Source organism: Pongo pygmaeus, chromosome 11, assembly GCF_028885625.2.
Source record: "Pongo pygmaeus isolate AG05252 chromosome 11, NHGRI_mPonPyg2-v2.0_pri, whole genome shotgun sequence".
Lineage (NCBI taxonomy): Eukaryota > Metazoa > Chordata > Mammalia > Primates > Hominidae > Pongo > Pongo pygmaeus.
Genome location: NC_072384.2, coordinates 103,339,179 through 103,352,089, shown reverse-complemented (window position 1 = coordinate 103,352,089; position 12,911 = coordinate 103,339,179). Strand labels below are relative to the sequence as shown.

Sequence of the window (12,911 nt, the reverse complement as noted above, 5' to 3'; positions counted from 1 at the left end):
AGTAGAGACGGGTTTTCTCCATGTTGGTCAGCCTTGCCACCACGCCCGCTAATTTTGTATTTTTAGTAGACATGGGGTTTCTCCATGTTGGTCAAGCAGGTCTCGAAATCCCGACCTCAGATGATCTGCCCGCCTCGGCCTCCCAAAGTGCTGGCATTACAGGCATAAGCCACCGCGTCCGACCTGTATGTCTACTTTTTAAGGAATGGCAGAGCTTTCGATGTGAATCTGCTGTGGTCTGAATGCTGGTATTCCCCCAAATTTCATATGTTGTAAACTAACTCCCAATGCAATAGTATGAAGAGGTGAGGCATTTAGGAAATGATTAAGTGATGAAGGCTCTGGATGCGATTAGTGTCTTTATAAACAGAGTGAAGGGAGCTGCCCTGCCCTTTTCTCTGTGTGAGGACACAGTATTAATCCCTCTGCTGTGTAAGGACACAGCAAGAAACAGAGGACAGGCCCTCACCAGACACCAAATCTGCTGGTGTCTTAATCTTAGATTTCCCAGCTTCCAGAACTGTGAACAGTAAATATCTACTGTTGTTCTTGGCTGGGCGTGGTGGCTCACGCCTGTAATCCCAGCACTTTGGGAGGCCGAGGCGGGTGGATCACCTGAGGTCAGGAGATGGAGACCATCTTGGCTAATATGGTGAAACCCCATCTCTACTAAAAATACAAAAAAAATTAGCCAAGCTTGGTGGCGGGTGCCTGTAGTCCTGGCTACTCGAGAGGCTGAGGCAGGAGAATGGCGTGAACCCGGGAGGCGGAGCTTGCAGTGAGCCAAGATTGGGCCACTGCACTCCAGCCTGGGCAACAGAGTGAGACTCTGTCTCAAATAAATAAATAAATATCTACTGTTGTTCCTTAAAAAAAGTTTCTAATTCTGTAATCCACAATTTTTTTTAAGAGATAGGGTCTTGCTATACTGTCCAGGCTGGTCTCTAATTCCTGGCCTCAAGCTATCCTCCCACCTTGGCCTCCCAAAGGGCTGGGATTATAGGCTTGAGCCATTGTGCCCAACCTATAAAATTTGAGTATCATCTACCCTATTTTACAGGGGTCTGAAACCAGAAGGTCAATATGCATTTTCAGCTGTGAAATATAGAAAGATCTATAAAAATGTAATATATTTTAAACATGCTATCACTAAAGACTCAGAATCTTTTCATAAGCCACTGTATACTAATTTCCTATCCCTTTAAGAAAAATGCCCGAATCTGAACGGAGCTCCCTAAAGCATGCCTATGATTAAGTGACAACTATACTTTATAGTTACCTCTTTTTCAGCTTATGCTTAATATGAAGTATTGCTAGTATTTTTACACTGAGTAAAAGGCTGTTTAACTATACGCAGAAAAATGTGAAGCACATAACAAGTAGTCACATGTAGAATATAGTTAGCCTCTTTCTGAACCATCCTACAACATAAATTAAGAAAGTGTTTTATAAAATGAACACCTGATTGTAATTAAATTACACAGAAAAAAGCCACAAAGCATATTATAAGGAATGCCAAATTCTATAACCCAGTTACAAATATTTCATTTTTAGTTGGGGCACCATTTCACTTGTAGCTTTGGATTCTTTCATTCTCTTATTTATAGGTAGTACCAGAAAATATCTCATTAATATATATATATATATACACATATTTTTTTTTCCTGCTAAAGGGTAAAAAGAGGTAATCTAAAACTAATATACAAAGATTCAGATATAACCAATTTTCAAAATTAAGCAAAGCTATTCCTCCTCACTTTTCCAAAAACATATGTCAACAAGAAAGAAAACATTCAATTTTCCAATATTTTATCCTACTTATTTAAAAGAGTATTTCCTTGTCCTTGGTCATCTCATTCTCTATATGCACATTGGTTTTAATAAATAATTAGTCAAAAAATCAGCTTCTAAAAAATGACTACAGAAGACAAAAATTAGCTCCTAAGAAAGATTTTTTTAAATTATAAAATTCGGGCTTGGTTGAACATGCCTTATAGATAATGTTGAAATTTTTGGCCATGTTCCTAATGTTATGAGCATTTAAGGACTTGGAAGCATTTTCCCACCTCTAGGACTTCACTGTTCAAAATTCTATGCTTCTTTTGTTGCAGTTTCCCAAATTCCACAAATCTGTTCCATTCCTCTGTTTGGCTATTGAATGTCTACTGTAAACCAATGGTTGTCTGTGTCTACTATAGGAAGCAGTCTAGGTTGAAGTTCAAAGGCTTTATATTCTAGTAAAAGCCATCTCTGCTTTACATTATGAATTCTCTAAGGTCAGTTTACTTTATGTGAGGATTAGCCATATGTCTCTTATCTTCAAGGTGATTTGACTAATTTCATAAAATATCTTGTACATAGCATGTACTTAAAAATTTGAATGTTTTCTATTAGAAAAATTAAATTCATGGTTCAGTTTTTTTGACAAAAACATGAAACACAATATTAAGTAAACCAACTATATCACAAACACAGCAATGCTCTTGATGTTCTTCATGTTACTTTAAACATAGTGGCAATATAAATCTACATAATGTTTTTGGAAACAATGTCCCAAGAAAGGAGACACTGGTAATGTATGGATGATAACAACTGCACCTTAGAAACTTTAGAAGCCTTCATTCTAATATTCCAAACATTTAAAGGCTCAAATCCTAACTCTATAAAATTCTTAGCTCCATGATTTAAAGCAAGCTATAAATTATTAAAACAGAAGTACTTCTAAGCACAAATCATAAGAATATTATTTTATTGGTAAAAATTAGTAATAAATAATTTTATTTTGAGAAAAGGTCAAGATTTAATACTCCCTAAACTTTATAAACCTAACATGAATAATATTCTGAGGAAGACATGTGAAACTGGATTTATAAATAATTAAGTATTAGTCTTTTTTTAGTACACTCACATCCTTACTTGAGTTCAGTATCTTGGTCCAAAGCTCTAGCGACATCTCTGGATTATCACAATTACCTCTTAACTGGGCTCCTTGCCTTCAGTCTCAACCCTCTCCACCAGCCACTAAAGTGACTTTGAAACACAAACTTGATTATCAAGACACTCTACACAGAAAATTTTTCAGTAGCACTCTTATTTTCCATAACAACAAAAAAGTCAAAGTCCATTTGTATTGCATGCATGGTACCTCATGATCTGGTCCCTATTTGATTCTCCAGACTCAATTCTCCTTTACTACTTCTGATTGCCTACCTCTATCCTCAAAAGGCAAATACTTTTCCTCCTTGAAGATTTAATTCTCCAGATACTCTTTCTCATCATTAACAACCATCCATTCCTACCTTCTCCCTTCAACACATTTTTTTTTTTTTTTTGAGACAGGGTCTCACTCTGTCACCCAGGCTGGAGTGCAGTGGCACGATCACAGCACACTACAGCCTCAACTGTCTGGGCCAAATTGATCCTCCCACCTCCACCTCCCAAGTAACTGGGACTACAGGTGCACACCACCATTTTTAATTATTTGTAGAAACAGGGTTTCGCCATGTTGCCCAGGCTGGTCTCAAACTCCTAGGCTCAAGTAATCTGCCTGCCTCAACCTCCCAAAGTGCTGGGACTACATATGTGAGCCATTGCACCTGGCCAACACTTATCTTAAACTGGCACTCCTTTTGTGGCTAGATGCCTCTCCCCATTTTTCTTGCATTTTACTCCAGCCAATCTCTCTTATTGAACAACTATTAGGCCTTAAAGATAGCTTAAGATATAGAAAAAACTTTACCTGAAAAGTGGGCCTGGGAAATGGTATGAAAGTTGGGAGTGGTGGTGGGTGGAAAAATGAAAGATTTGTACTTTCAGTAGTACTTTTCCATAAATTTGAATTTTTCCATTTTATGATTTTTAAATCTAGTTTCTAAAAATCTAAACACTTCACCTCCTCTAAGATGTTTTCTAAGGTCCTACTGTAAGGCCAGGAATGAAAATAAGTTTCAACTCACATGCCTATTGTATAATAAAGAATATATATCTGGTCTTTGTCCCAGTTTTCTGGCACATAGCTTCAAAAACCCTTGAGATTTTCTGAGTGATATGCAGAATGTCTTTTGTTATTCATAATAAGCCCTATGGATTACACCTGAGTCTATGCAAATGAAGTGACTCAAGGTAAGCCCTTAGTTTCAATAGAAGGCTGCTCCTATCAGAAAGACCAAGCATTGGCCAAGGGGCAGTGGCTCACACCTGTAATCCCAGCACTTTGGGAGGCTGAGGCAGGTGGATCACGAGGTCAAGAGATCGAGATCATACTGGCCAACATGGTGAAACCCTGTCTCTACTAAAAATACAAAAATTAGCCAGGCATGGTGGCACACGCCTGTAGTCCCAGCTACTCGGGAGGCTGAGGCAGGAGAATTGCTTGAACCTAGGAGGTGGAGGTTATAGTGAGCCAAGATCACGCCACTGCACAGCCTGGTGACAGAGCAATACTCCATCTCAAAAAAAAAAAAAAAAAAAAAAAAAAGAAAAGAAAGAACAAGCATTAATTAGAGGGCTGGAACTTTCAGCCTCACCACCACTTATACTCCTAGGAAGAGGGAAATTGAGCTCAACCACATAATCAATTATGTAGTAAGACTCCAATAAAACTCTGGACACCCAAAACTTGAAGAGCTTCCTGATTAGTGAACACGTTGATGTTCAGGAAGGGCAACACACCTTGATTCCATGGGGAGAGGGCGTGGAAGCTCTGCCTCCAGACCCTCCCACACCTTGTCCTGTGTGTATTCATTACAATAAAGCCATAATCATAACTATAGTGCTTTCAGTGAGTTTTTCAAGTCAGTGTAGTGAGTTACTGAACTTGAAGTGGGGAGGAGGTGTGAGAACCCAGAATTTATAGCCAGTTGGTCTGAAGTGTGGGTGGTCCCCAAGACTTGTAGTGGCTAATGTCTGAAGTGAAGGCAGTCTTACAGAGGACTTTGCCCTTTACTTGTGGGATCTGGTAGTTGGTGTCAGAAATGAAGTGTGTTGCAGAACACCAGTTGGTAGTGTCCTAGAAAAGCAGAGTTTTCTAGAAGCCAGGTCTGGCATCATCAAGAAAGACTATTGTCATCAATTAGCTATGTCTCTATGAGAATAGGGTTATTCATGAGTATCAAGAGGGTAACATAATTGCCATCCTTGTACTATGTCATCGATGAAATCTTTGTGCCAAAAATGAAAAACTCATCCAGGGGTAACAAATTAGTGTTTCTACATACCTGGTAGGCAGCTTTTCAAAGTCAACGTCTAAAAATTGTTCATAGCTAGAAACAAAAGTGTCCAACCATAGCTTCAGGTAATCTGGATCTTTCTGAAATAACAAAACCATTATAATATTAAGTATGCCTATCAGGAAAAAAAAAAATGCTTCCACACCTATTAAGCAGATACCTAAAGAATGAATACTATGAAATCTCTAAGTGATATTTAGGAGTACATATGTGCTGTTTTAAAATGTATATTAAGTATATGGAACTCTCAAATGGCTTCTCATGTCACTCAAAGAGCTAAAATCTTAACAATGTCCTACAAAAGTTTAAACAATTTGCCCTCCCACATCCCTGTAACCTTGTCCACTGTTACCCTGTACTATACTGGCCTTCTGGCTGTTTCCTGGGACATGCCAGACATGCTCCCACCCTAAGGACTTTGCACTGGCTGTTTTCTCTACCCAGAACACTCTTCTCCCAGGTATCTGAATGGCTACTCCCTCATCTTCAAGTCTTTTTTTTCTGGACAACTGAACATTTATTTGTGTGCCTTTCTTCTTATGTGTGTTTCAAGTCTTTTCAAAACAAGGCCCCAGGACTCTCCAGATGAAATTATGTCCCTGGGCTTGGTCCATTGCTGCGGGAGTCTTAGAGAGCCTTGTACAAATGCTTGAGTTACTCATTTACCAACAGTAAACCCTAGGATAGAAAATGCAACAAAGCAGGACTCCTTCTTCCATGGCATGTGCTGATTTCTGACGAGGCAGCAGCCAATATAGAAAACACTTGAATTTTTCCTTAGAACTGGACTGTGATGAGAGGTGCTTGCCATGAACATAAGCTACTATATTTTCTTTAACCCTTCCTTTCCAATTTTTGAAGATAAGGCAGGGAATAATCTTCTCTGAAGATATCTGATGATAATTCCCCCCAAAACAAAAACACACGCTTCCACTGCACTGTGCTTTCAAATATTCTGGGTCTTGTTCAGCTGGCAGATGAGCTGACTGATGCATTCACCCCGATAGCCATGTGAGCCCATCTCCTTGAGGAAGCCCACTATATTTTTGGTATATAGTGGAGGTTGCAGTGAGCTGAGATCGCACTACTGCACTCCAGCCTGAGCATGATGGTCACCGAAAGGCGGAAAGGGCGCAAGAACTATGAGATCTCCTGGAAATATTTCCCTGGGAAGGCAATTTCATGAATGAGGTCTTCCAAGCAAATGACACCAAACTTCTCCAGGTGCTCCTCAATCACTGTGTTGTCTGTCAGAAGGATGGTCTTATTCTTGACCTTGGCTTGTTCACGTTTCAAAGTGAGTTCCCGCACAGACTTCAGATTTGGAAATCCCCAGGTCACATAAGTTTCCACTATAAGCAGCATTTTTAGGCTCTGGGGGTTGACTTTTACAAAGACACCACTAAAAATTTTCTTCAGGCGAAGTCTTACAACGCTTCTTCCACCAGTAAACTCATGCCATTAATCCTTTTGATGTGTACAACAAAGACCACGGCATGTTTATCTGGCAATTCCAAGGCATGAGGTCTAGTCATCTGAGATGCACCTTGTCGCATTTCTGCCTCCAGGAATCATGTAGGAATGATTCCAGTCGCTTAAACCTGAGTCTTTTTCCTTTCCTCTGCTCCTTCTTTGCCAAAAGTGCCTGCTTTGCCTGAGTGGCTTTGAGGGCTTGATAAGCCTTCTTCTTTTTCAGGAGATTTTCTGGAACTAAAAGGATTTTTCTTTGCTCTTGCTCTGCCATCTTTCTAGTGTTGAAGGACTGATCATGCACAACCCCACCCCAAGTCATTTTTTAAATGACATATTCTCAATGAGTCCTATTTTTACTCTTTCTTAAAACTAGAAACCTCACCACCCCTTTACCTTACCTTATCATGTTCCCTCCACCATGGTCCTTTATCACCTTTCATCATGCTCTATAATTTACTTATCAGTTTATTTTTTGTCACTTCCCCAGAATATAGGTTTCACAAGTGCAGAGATTTTAATTTGTTTGTTTACTAATGAACACCAGTACCTTAGTGGCTGGTACTGAGACTGTGCTCAATAAATATTTGTTCCATGAATTAAGAGTAAGTGTAACATGCATAAATGAAATCAAATTGGAAAGGGATCATTAATGTAAACATAAAAACTGAAACCCAAATTTTCTAGAAGAAAATATACCAGGCACAGTGGCTCACGCCAGTAATCCCAGCACTTTGGGAGCCCAAGGCAGGCGGATCACCTGAGGTCAGGGGTTTGAAACCAGCCTGACCAACATGGTGAAACCTCATCTCTACTAAAAATACAAAAATTAGACAGGTGTGGTGGTACAAGCCTGTAGTCCCAGCTACTCGGGGGGCTGAGGCATGAGAATTGCTTGAACCCAGGAGGCAGAGGTTGCAGTGAGCCGAGATCAAGCTACTGCACTCCAGCCTGAGCAACAAAGCAAGACTCTGTCTCGGAAAGGACAGGACAGGACAGGACAGGACAGGGGAGGGGAGGGGAGGGGGAGGGGGAGGGGAGGGGGAGGGAGGGGGGGAGTGGGAGGGGAGGGGGGAGTGGGAGGGGAGGGGAGGGGGAAGGGGAGGAGGAGGGGGAGGGAAAGGGAAGGGAAGGAAAGAAAAAAGACAGGACAAGACAAGACAAGACAGACAAGAAAGACAAGACTAGACTGAATAACTTTGCTACCTGGGGATAAACAGAGGTTTCTTAACTAGGACAAAAAAATCATAAACTGAAAAAGAAAAAAAAGATAACTGGTGTTAATCAAAATGTAAAACTTCTACTCATCAAAAGACACTATTAAGAAAATGGAGGCTAGGTGCAGTGGCTCACGACTGTAACCCCTGCACTTTGGGAAGCTGATGTGAGAGAATCACTTGAGCCCAGGAATTCGAGACCAGCCTAAGCAACATAGTGAGATCCCATCTCTTCAAAAAATAGAAAAAAATTAGCTGGGTGTGGTTGCGCATGCCAGCAGTCCCAGTTACTCAGGAGGTTGAGATTGGAAGAATTCTTGAGCACAGGAAGTCAAGACTGGGGTGAGCTGTGATCGTGCCACTGAGTGACACATGCCATTAGTAAACGAAAAGATGAAAATCTCTGCACTTGTGAAACCTATATTCTGGTGACAGAGTGAGACTCTAAAGAAAAAAAGAAAATGGAAAGACAAACCACACTGGCTGAAAATACTGTCAGGGACTTGTATGAAAAACATAAAGATCTCCTACAAATCAACAACAAAAAGACAATTCGATTTAAAAATGGGCAAAAAGCTTGGATACTTCACAAAAGGGAATACACAAATGGCCAAACGGCATCCTAATCTGTGATCAATATCATTAGTTATCCAGAGAAATGCAAATTAAAACCAAATAAGATACTATTATATACCCACTAGAATGGCTAAAAGTAGAAAAACTATATCACGTTAGTGAAGACGTGCAGTAACTGTAACTCTCATACATTACTGGTGGCAGTATGAAATAGGATCACCACTTAGAAAAGTTTAAGTTAAATATACACATATCAAACAGCCCAGCCCTTCCTCTCCCAGATAAATGAATACAAATATCCACAAAAACACTTGTACAAAAATGTTTATGGAAACTTTGTTTATAATAGCCCAAAGCTGAAAACAAAAATTCTATCAAGTTAACGGATAAACAAATTGTTGTACATTCATACAATGGAATACTATTCCAGGAATAAAAATGAACTATTGATACTTACAATGACAAAAAAATTTTTCAAAAATCTACTGAGCAAAAGATGTTAGGCATCAAAGCACATATCACTTATTTATTTATTCATGTATTTATTTGTGTATTTATTTATTTATTTATGAGACAGGTTCTCACTCTGTTACCCAGGCCGGAGTGCAGTGGCACAATCACGGTTCACTATGGCCTCAAACTCCTGAGCTCAAGGAATCCTCCTGCCTCAGCATTCCAAGTAGCTGGGATTACAGCTATCATGCCTGGTTAATTTTTGTATTTTTTGTAGAGACAGGGTCTTGTTATGGTCTCAAACTCCTGGCCTCAAGTGATCCTCCCACCTTGGCCTCCCAAAGTGCTGGGATTATAGGTTGACCCACCTCGACCAGCCTGATATCACTTATATGCAGTTCTAGAGCAGTCTATGGTAACAGAAATTAGACAACATTGCTGCCTCTGGGAGGACTGACTGCAAAGGGGCACAGAGGGAACTTTCCTAGGTGATGGAAATTTTCTATTTCTTGACTAAAGTAGTGTTTATACAAATGTTTGCGTGTATCAAAATTCATCACATTTGACACTTAAAATCTGTGCATTTTAATGCTTTGTGACATTTCAATAAAGCTGAGTTAAAAAAAAAACTATGATCCCTTGGAAATTTTTAAGTATATTAACTGTATTTCAAAAAATGATGCTCAATTCTTTTCCTTTGCCTCCTCAATACTTCCTTATGTCAGTCAGATTTCAACATGTGATTTAGGAGTCTCAGTTATGTAGTCATTAAATATCATTGCTTAAGTACTGCTCTTGGTTAAAGGGAACTCAAGGAACTTATTTCCCCGAAATAAAAGCATTACGCTACAAATCAAAATCTAAAAGAATGTTCCCAGAATATGCAGGGACTACTGACCTTTTGTGTATTTGCTTTTTCTATTAATATACGGTTCTAAAATCAGCTTGTAAACTACGGCTCTCTACATCATTACTGAGAAATCAGAAGGAAATATTTTAGAAAAAGAGCTACGTTTTGTGAGAAATTTTCTCAAGAGTTTCACTACTTGCTTTTTACATGTCCAATTAGAATGTGATTCGTTTATTCATTCATTTATCCATTCAGGATAGAACTCCAGAAACACAAGTAGCTGAGGTTTTCCTTATCATTGTTCCTCTCCAGTACAGCAGAGAATTACCTCTTGGCAAAAGACACAAAACAGTCACACAACACCATAAAGAATTAATGCATTTCTCTTCTAATGCATATTTTATTTAGGAACTCTATAGTATCTGGTTCAAATTCTAAAGGTCTAGCTACCAAGTGTTTGGCAAGCACACAGTTCACCTACAAAAGTGAGCAACTATAAGGGGAAAAAAAAAGTACTTAAATTTGGAGGTGTTTCATTTATTAAGAAGTAGAGCACTCACAATTTTTTGAATATCTGCCATACACTAAGTAGTACAGCAGGCATTTAAAAAATATATCATCCCATTTACTCCTTACAACTATCCAGTGAAGCAGATTTAATTTCCCCCTTTTTACAGGTTAGAAAAGGGGAGTTCTAAAGATGTATAATTTGCCCAGTCACACAGCTAGTAATGGATAATGCTGGAATTAAAATGTAAGAATACACGAATCTAATATGTGCTGTTTCCACTACACTACAATGGCTTTAACTGTGTGCATAAATAAAATGGATCTTTAGGGGGCAAAAAGAGGAAAAGAAGAGCTTCATCAGGATCAGTAAACTCAAGATCATAAAGTATTTAACACACAAAAAAAGCCACATTTTATACATTCTATAAAAACGCTTAGATCATTTCACTGCCAAAGGCCATAAAAAGAAGGATCCCCACACATAGAAACAATATTAATTAAATCTCAAGCTGAGTCACTTTCATGGTTAAGATGAGTTTGCTTTATTGAAACACCAGCGTCTGGCCTATCTCGCCATTTGAACAGTATTTATTTACTAACACAACACACAAATGTATTAAGTAGTGCAGGAGTGCTGGAGCCAAATTACTTGGACTCTAATCCCTGCTCTGTCACTTTCTTAAACAAGTCAGCCTATGTTTGTACATCACTTTCTTCCTCTATAAAAATGAACATAATGATATCTCACAGGACTGTTGTGAAAATTAAATAATTTAACCCATGTCAAGGGCTTAGAATGCCTAGCACACAGTATATGCTCAGTAAGTATCAATAAAAATTATTTTCATAATCTACTATGTGCCCAAATCAGGAAACTCCCATAAAACAGTAATGTTCTGTGCTATACATATCTAAATGTTTCACGATCTCCTTTGCCACCTGATTTTAAATTTTACTCTTTTCATCTCAAATCTCTTTGCATTTACTATCTGTGTGACTTTCAGCAGGTTACTTCACCTCTCTTGAGCTGTTCTTTGTCTGTAAGATGAAGATAATACTTCCTACCTCACAGGGTTGTTGAGAGCACTAAATGAGATAATGCACAAAAGGCACTCAATAGTGCCTTACATTTAGCAAATGCTCAAAACATGTTGGTTACCACAATTATTATAATATAGACTTTGCCATCAAGTTGGTCATGATCCAATATAAGAAAATAAGCAAAATAATTACAAAATCAAGTTTATTGATTCTGTACTCAAATATTCATCCAATCATCCCATCTGCCATTAATTAAGACAAATAATCTTTCTTTTTGGACTGTTAGGCAGCTCCCAACAATTTCTCTCACCTATACACACCTACTAATGAGATGTGTTAAATTTAAATCCAGTCATCTCCTCTGTCCTGCCCAAATACTTTCAATGGCTCCCTATTAGTAAAGGATGAAGTCTGAACACTTAACTTAGAGCTGTGCTGTCCAATATGGGGGCCACTAGTCACATGTGATTACTTAAATTATGTTAAAGCACAGCAGATGTTTAGCTTCTCATAACACCCACTAACCTTTTGGGAGGCTTTAGAGAGGATAATGGAATTAAATGATCCATGCAATTTCCCCTAGCTCTTCAGAGACAGGGTTACAGCTAAGAATAGGGGGAATGCTTTATTTGCTCTATGCAATGATATTTGGATTACAGTATTCACTCAAGTTTTAAAACTATCAAATTTTAGATGCATATAAATATTTCAATCATATGATGGGCAGTTCCTAACTTAAATATGAATTGAATTTTAAAAGTTCATTTAAGTCAGTTATATTTATATTTTCTAATATCCTACCAAAAGAAGATAAATTCCCCCCACAGAAACATTGTAAAAGTGACTAATCTTGCAAGTCAGCCCTCAAGTTTTTCTGATACAACCTAGCAACTATTAAAAACGTTTAATAAGTACAGGCCGGCCAGGCACAGTGGCTCACGCCTGCAATCCCAACACACTTTGGGAGGCCGAAGCAGGCGGATCACCTCAGGTGGAGAGCTCAAGACCAGCCTGACCAACATAGAGAAACCTTGTCTCTACTAAAAATACAAAATTAGCCAGGCGTGGTGGTGCATGCCTGTAATCCCAGCTACTCGGGAGGCTGAGGCAGGAGAATTGCTTGAACATGGGAGGTGGAGGTTTCAGTGAGCCAAGATTGCGCCATTGCACTCCAGCCTAGGCAACAAGAGTGAAACTCCACCTCAAAAAAAAAAAAAAAAAAAAAAAGGCCAGGTGTGGTGACTCACACCTGTGATCCCAGCACTTCGGGAGGCCAAGGTGGGCGGATCGCAAGGTCAAGAGATCGAGATCATCCTGGCCAACATGGTGAATGAAACCTGTCTCTACTAAAAATACAAAAAATTAGCTGGATATGGTGGCACGCACCTGTAGTCCCAGCTACTAGGAGGCTGAGGCAGGAGGATCACTTGAACCCGGGAAGCAGAGGTTGCAGTGAGCCAAGATGGCTCTACTGCACTCCAGCCTGGAGACAAAGCAAGACTCCGTCTCAAAAAAAAAAAAAAAAAAAAAAAAAAAGTACAGGCCAACCATGTACGAACTAGGGAC

The 12,911-nt window shown here is 39.1% G+C and overlaps 1 protein-coding gene and 1 pseudogene across 4 annotated transcripts in view; both read right to left on the bottom strand.

Annotated features, from left to right (window-relative positions):
* Positions 1 to 12,911, bottom strand: part of NBEAL1 (neurobeachin like 1) — a 206,445-nt gene that overhangs the window by 172,264 nt on the left and 21,270 nt on the right. For all 4 annotated transcript variants that reach the window (XM_063648349.1, XM_054479175.2, XM_054479177.2 and 1 more), the window contains exon 3: positions 5,217 to 5,308. In XM_063648349.1, the coding sequence (XP_063504419.1) occupies positions 5,217 to 5,308 (92 nt within the window). The remainder of the gene's footprint in view (positions 1 to 5,216; positions 5,309 to 12,911) is intronic.
* LOC129032122 (ribosomal protein uL30-like) lies at positions 6,309 to 7,140 on the bottom strand (annotated as a pseudogene).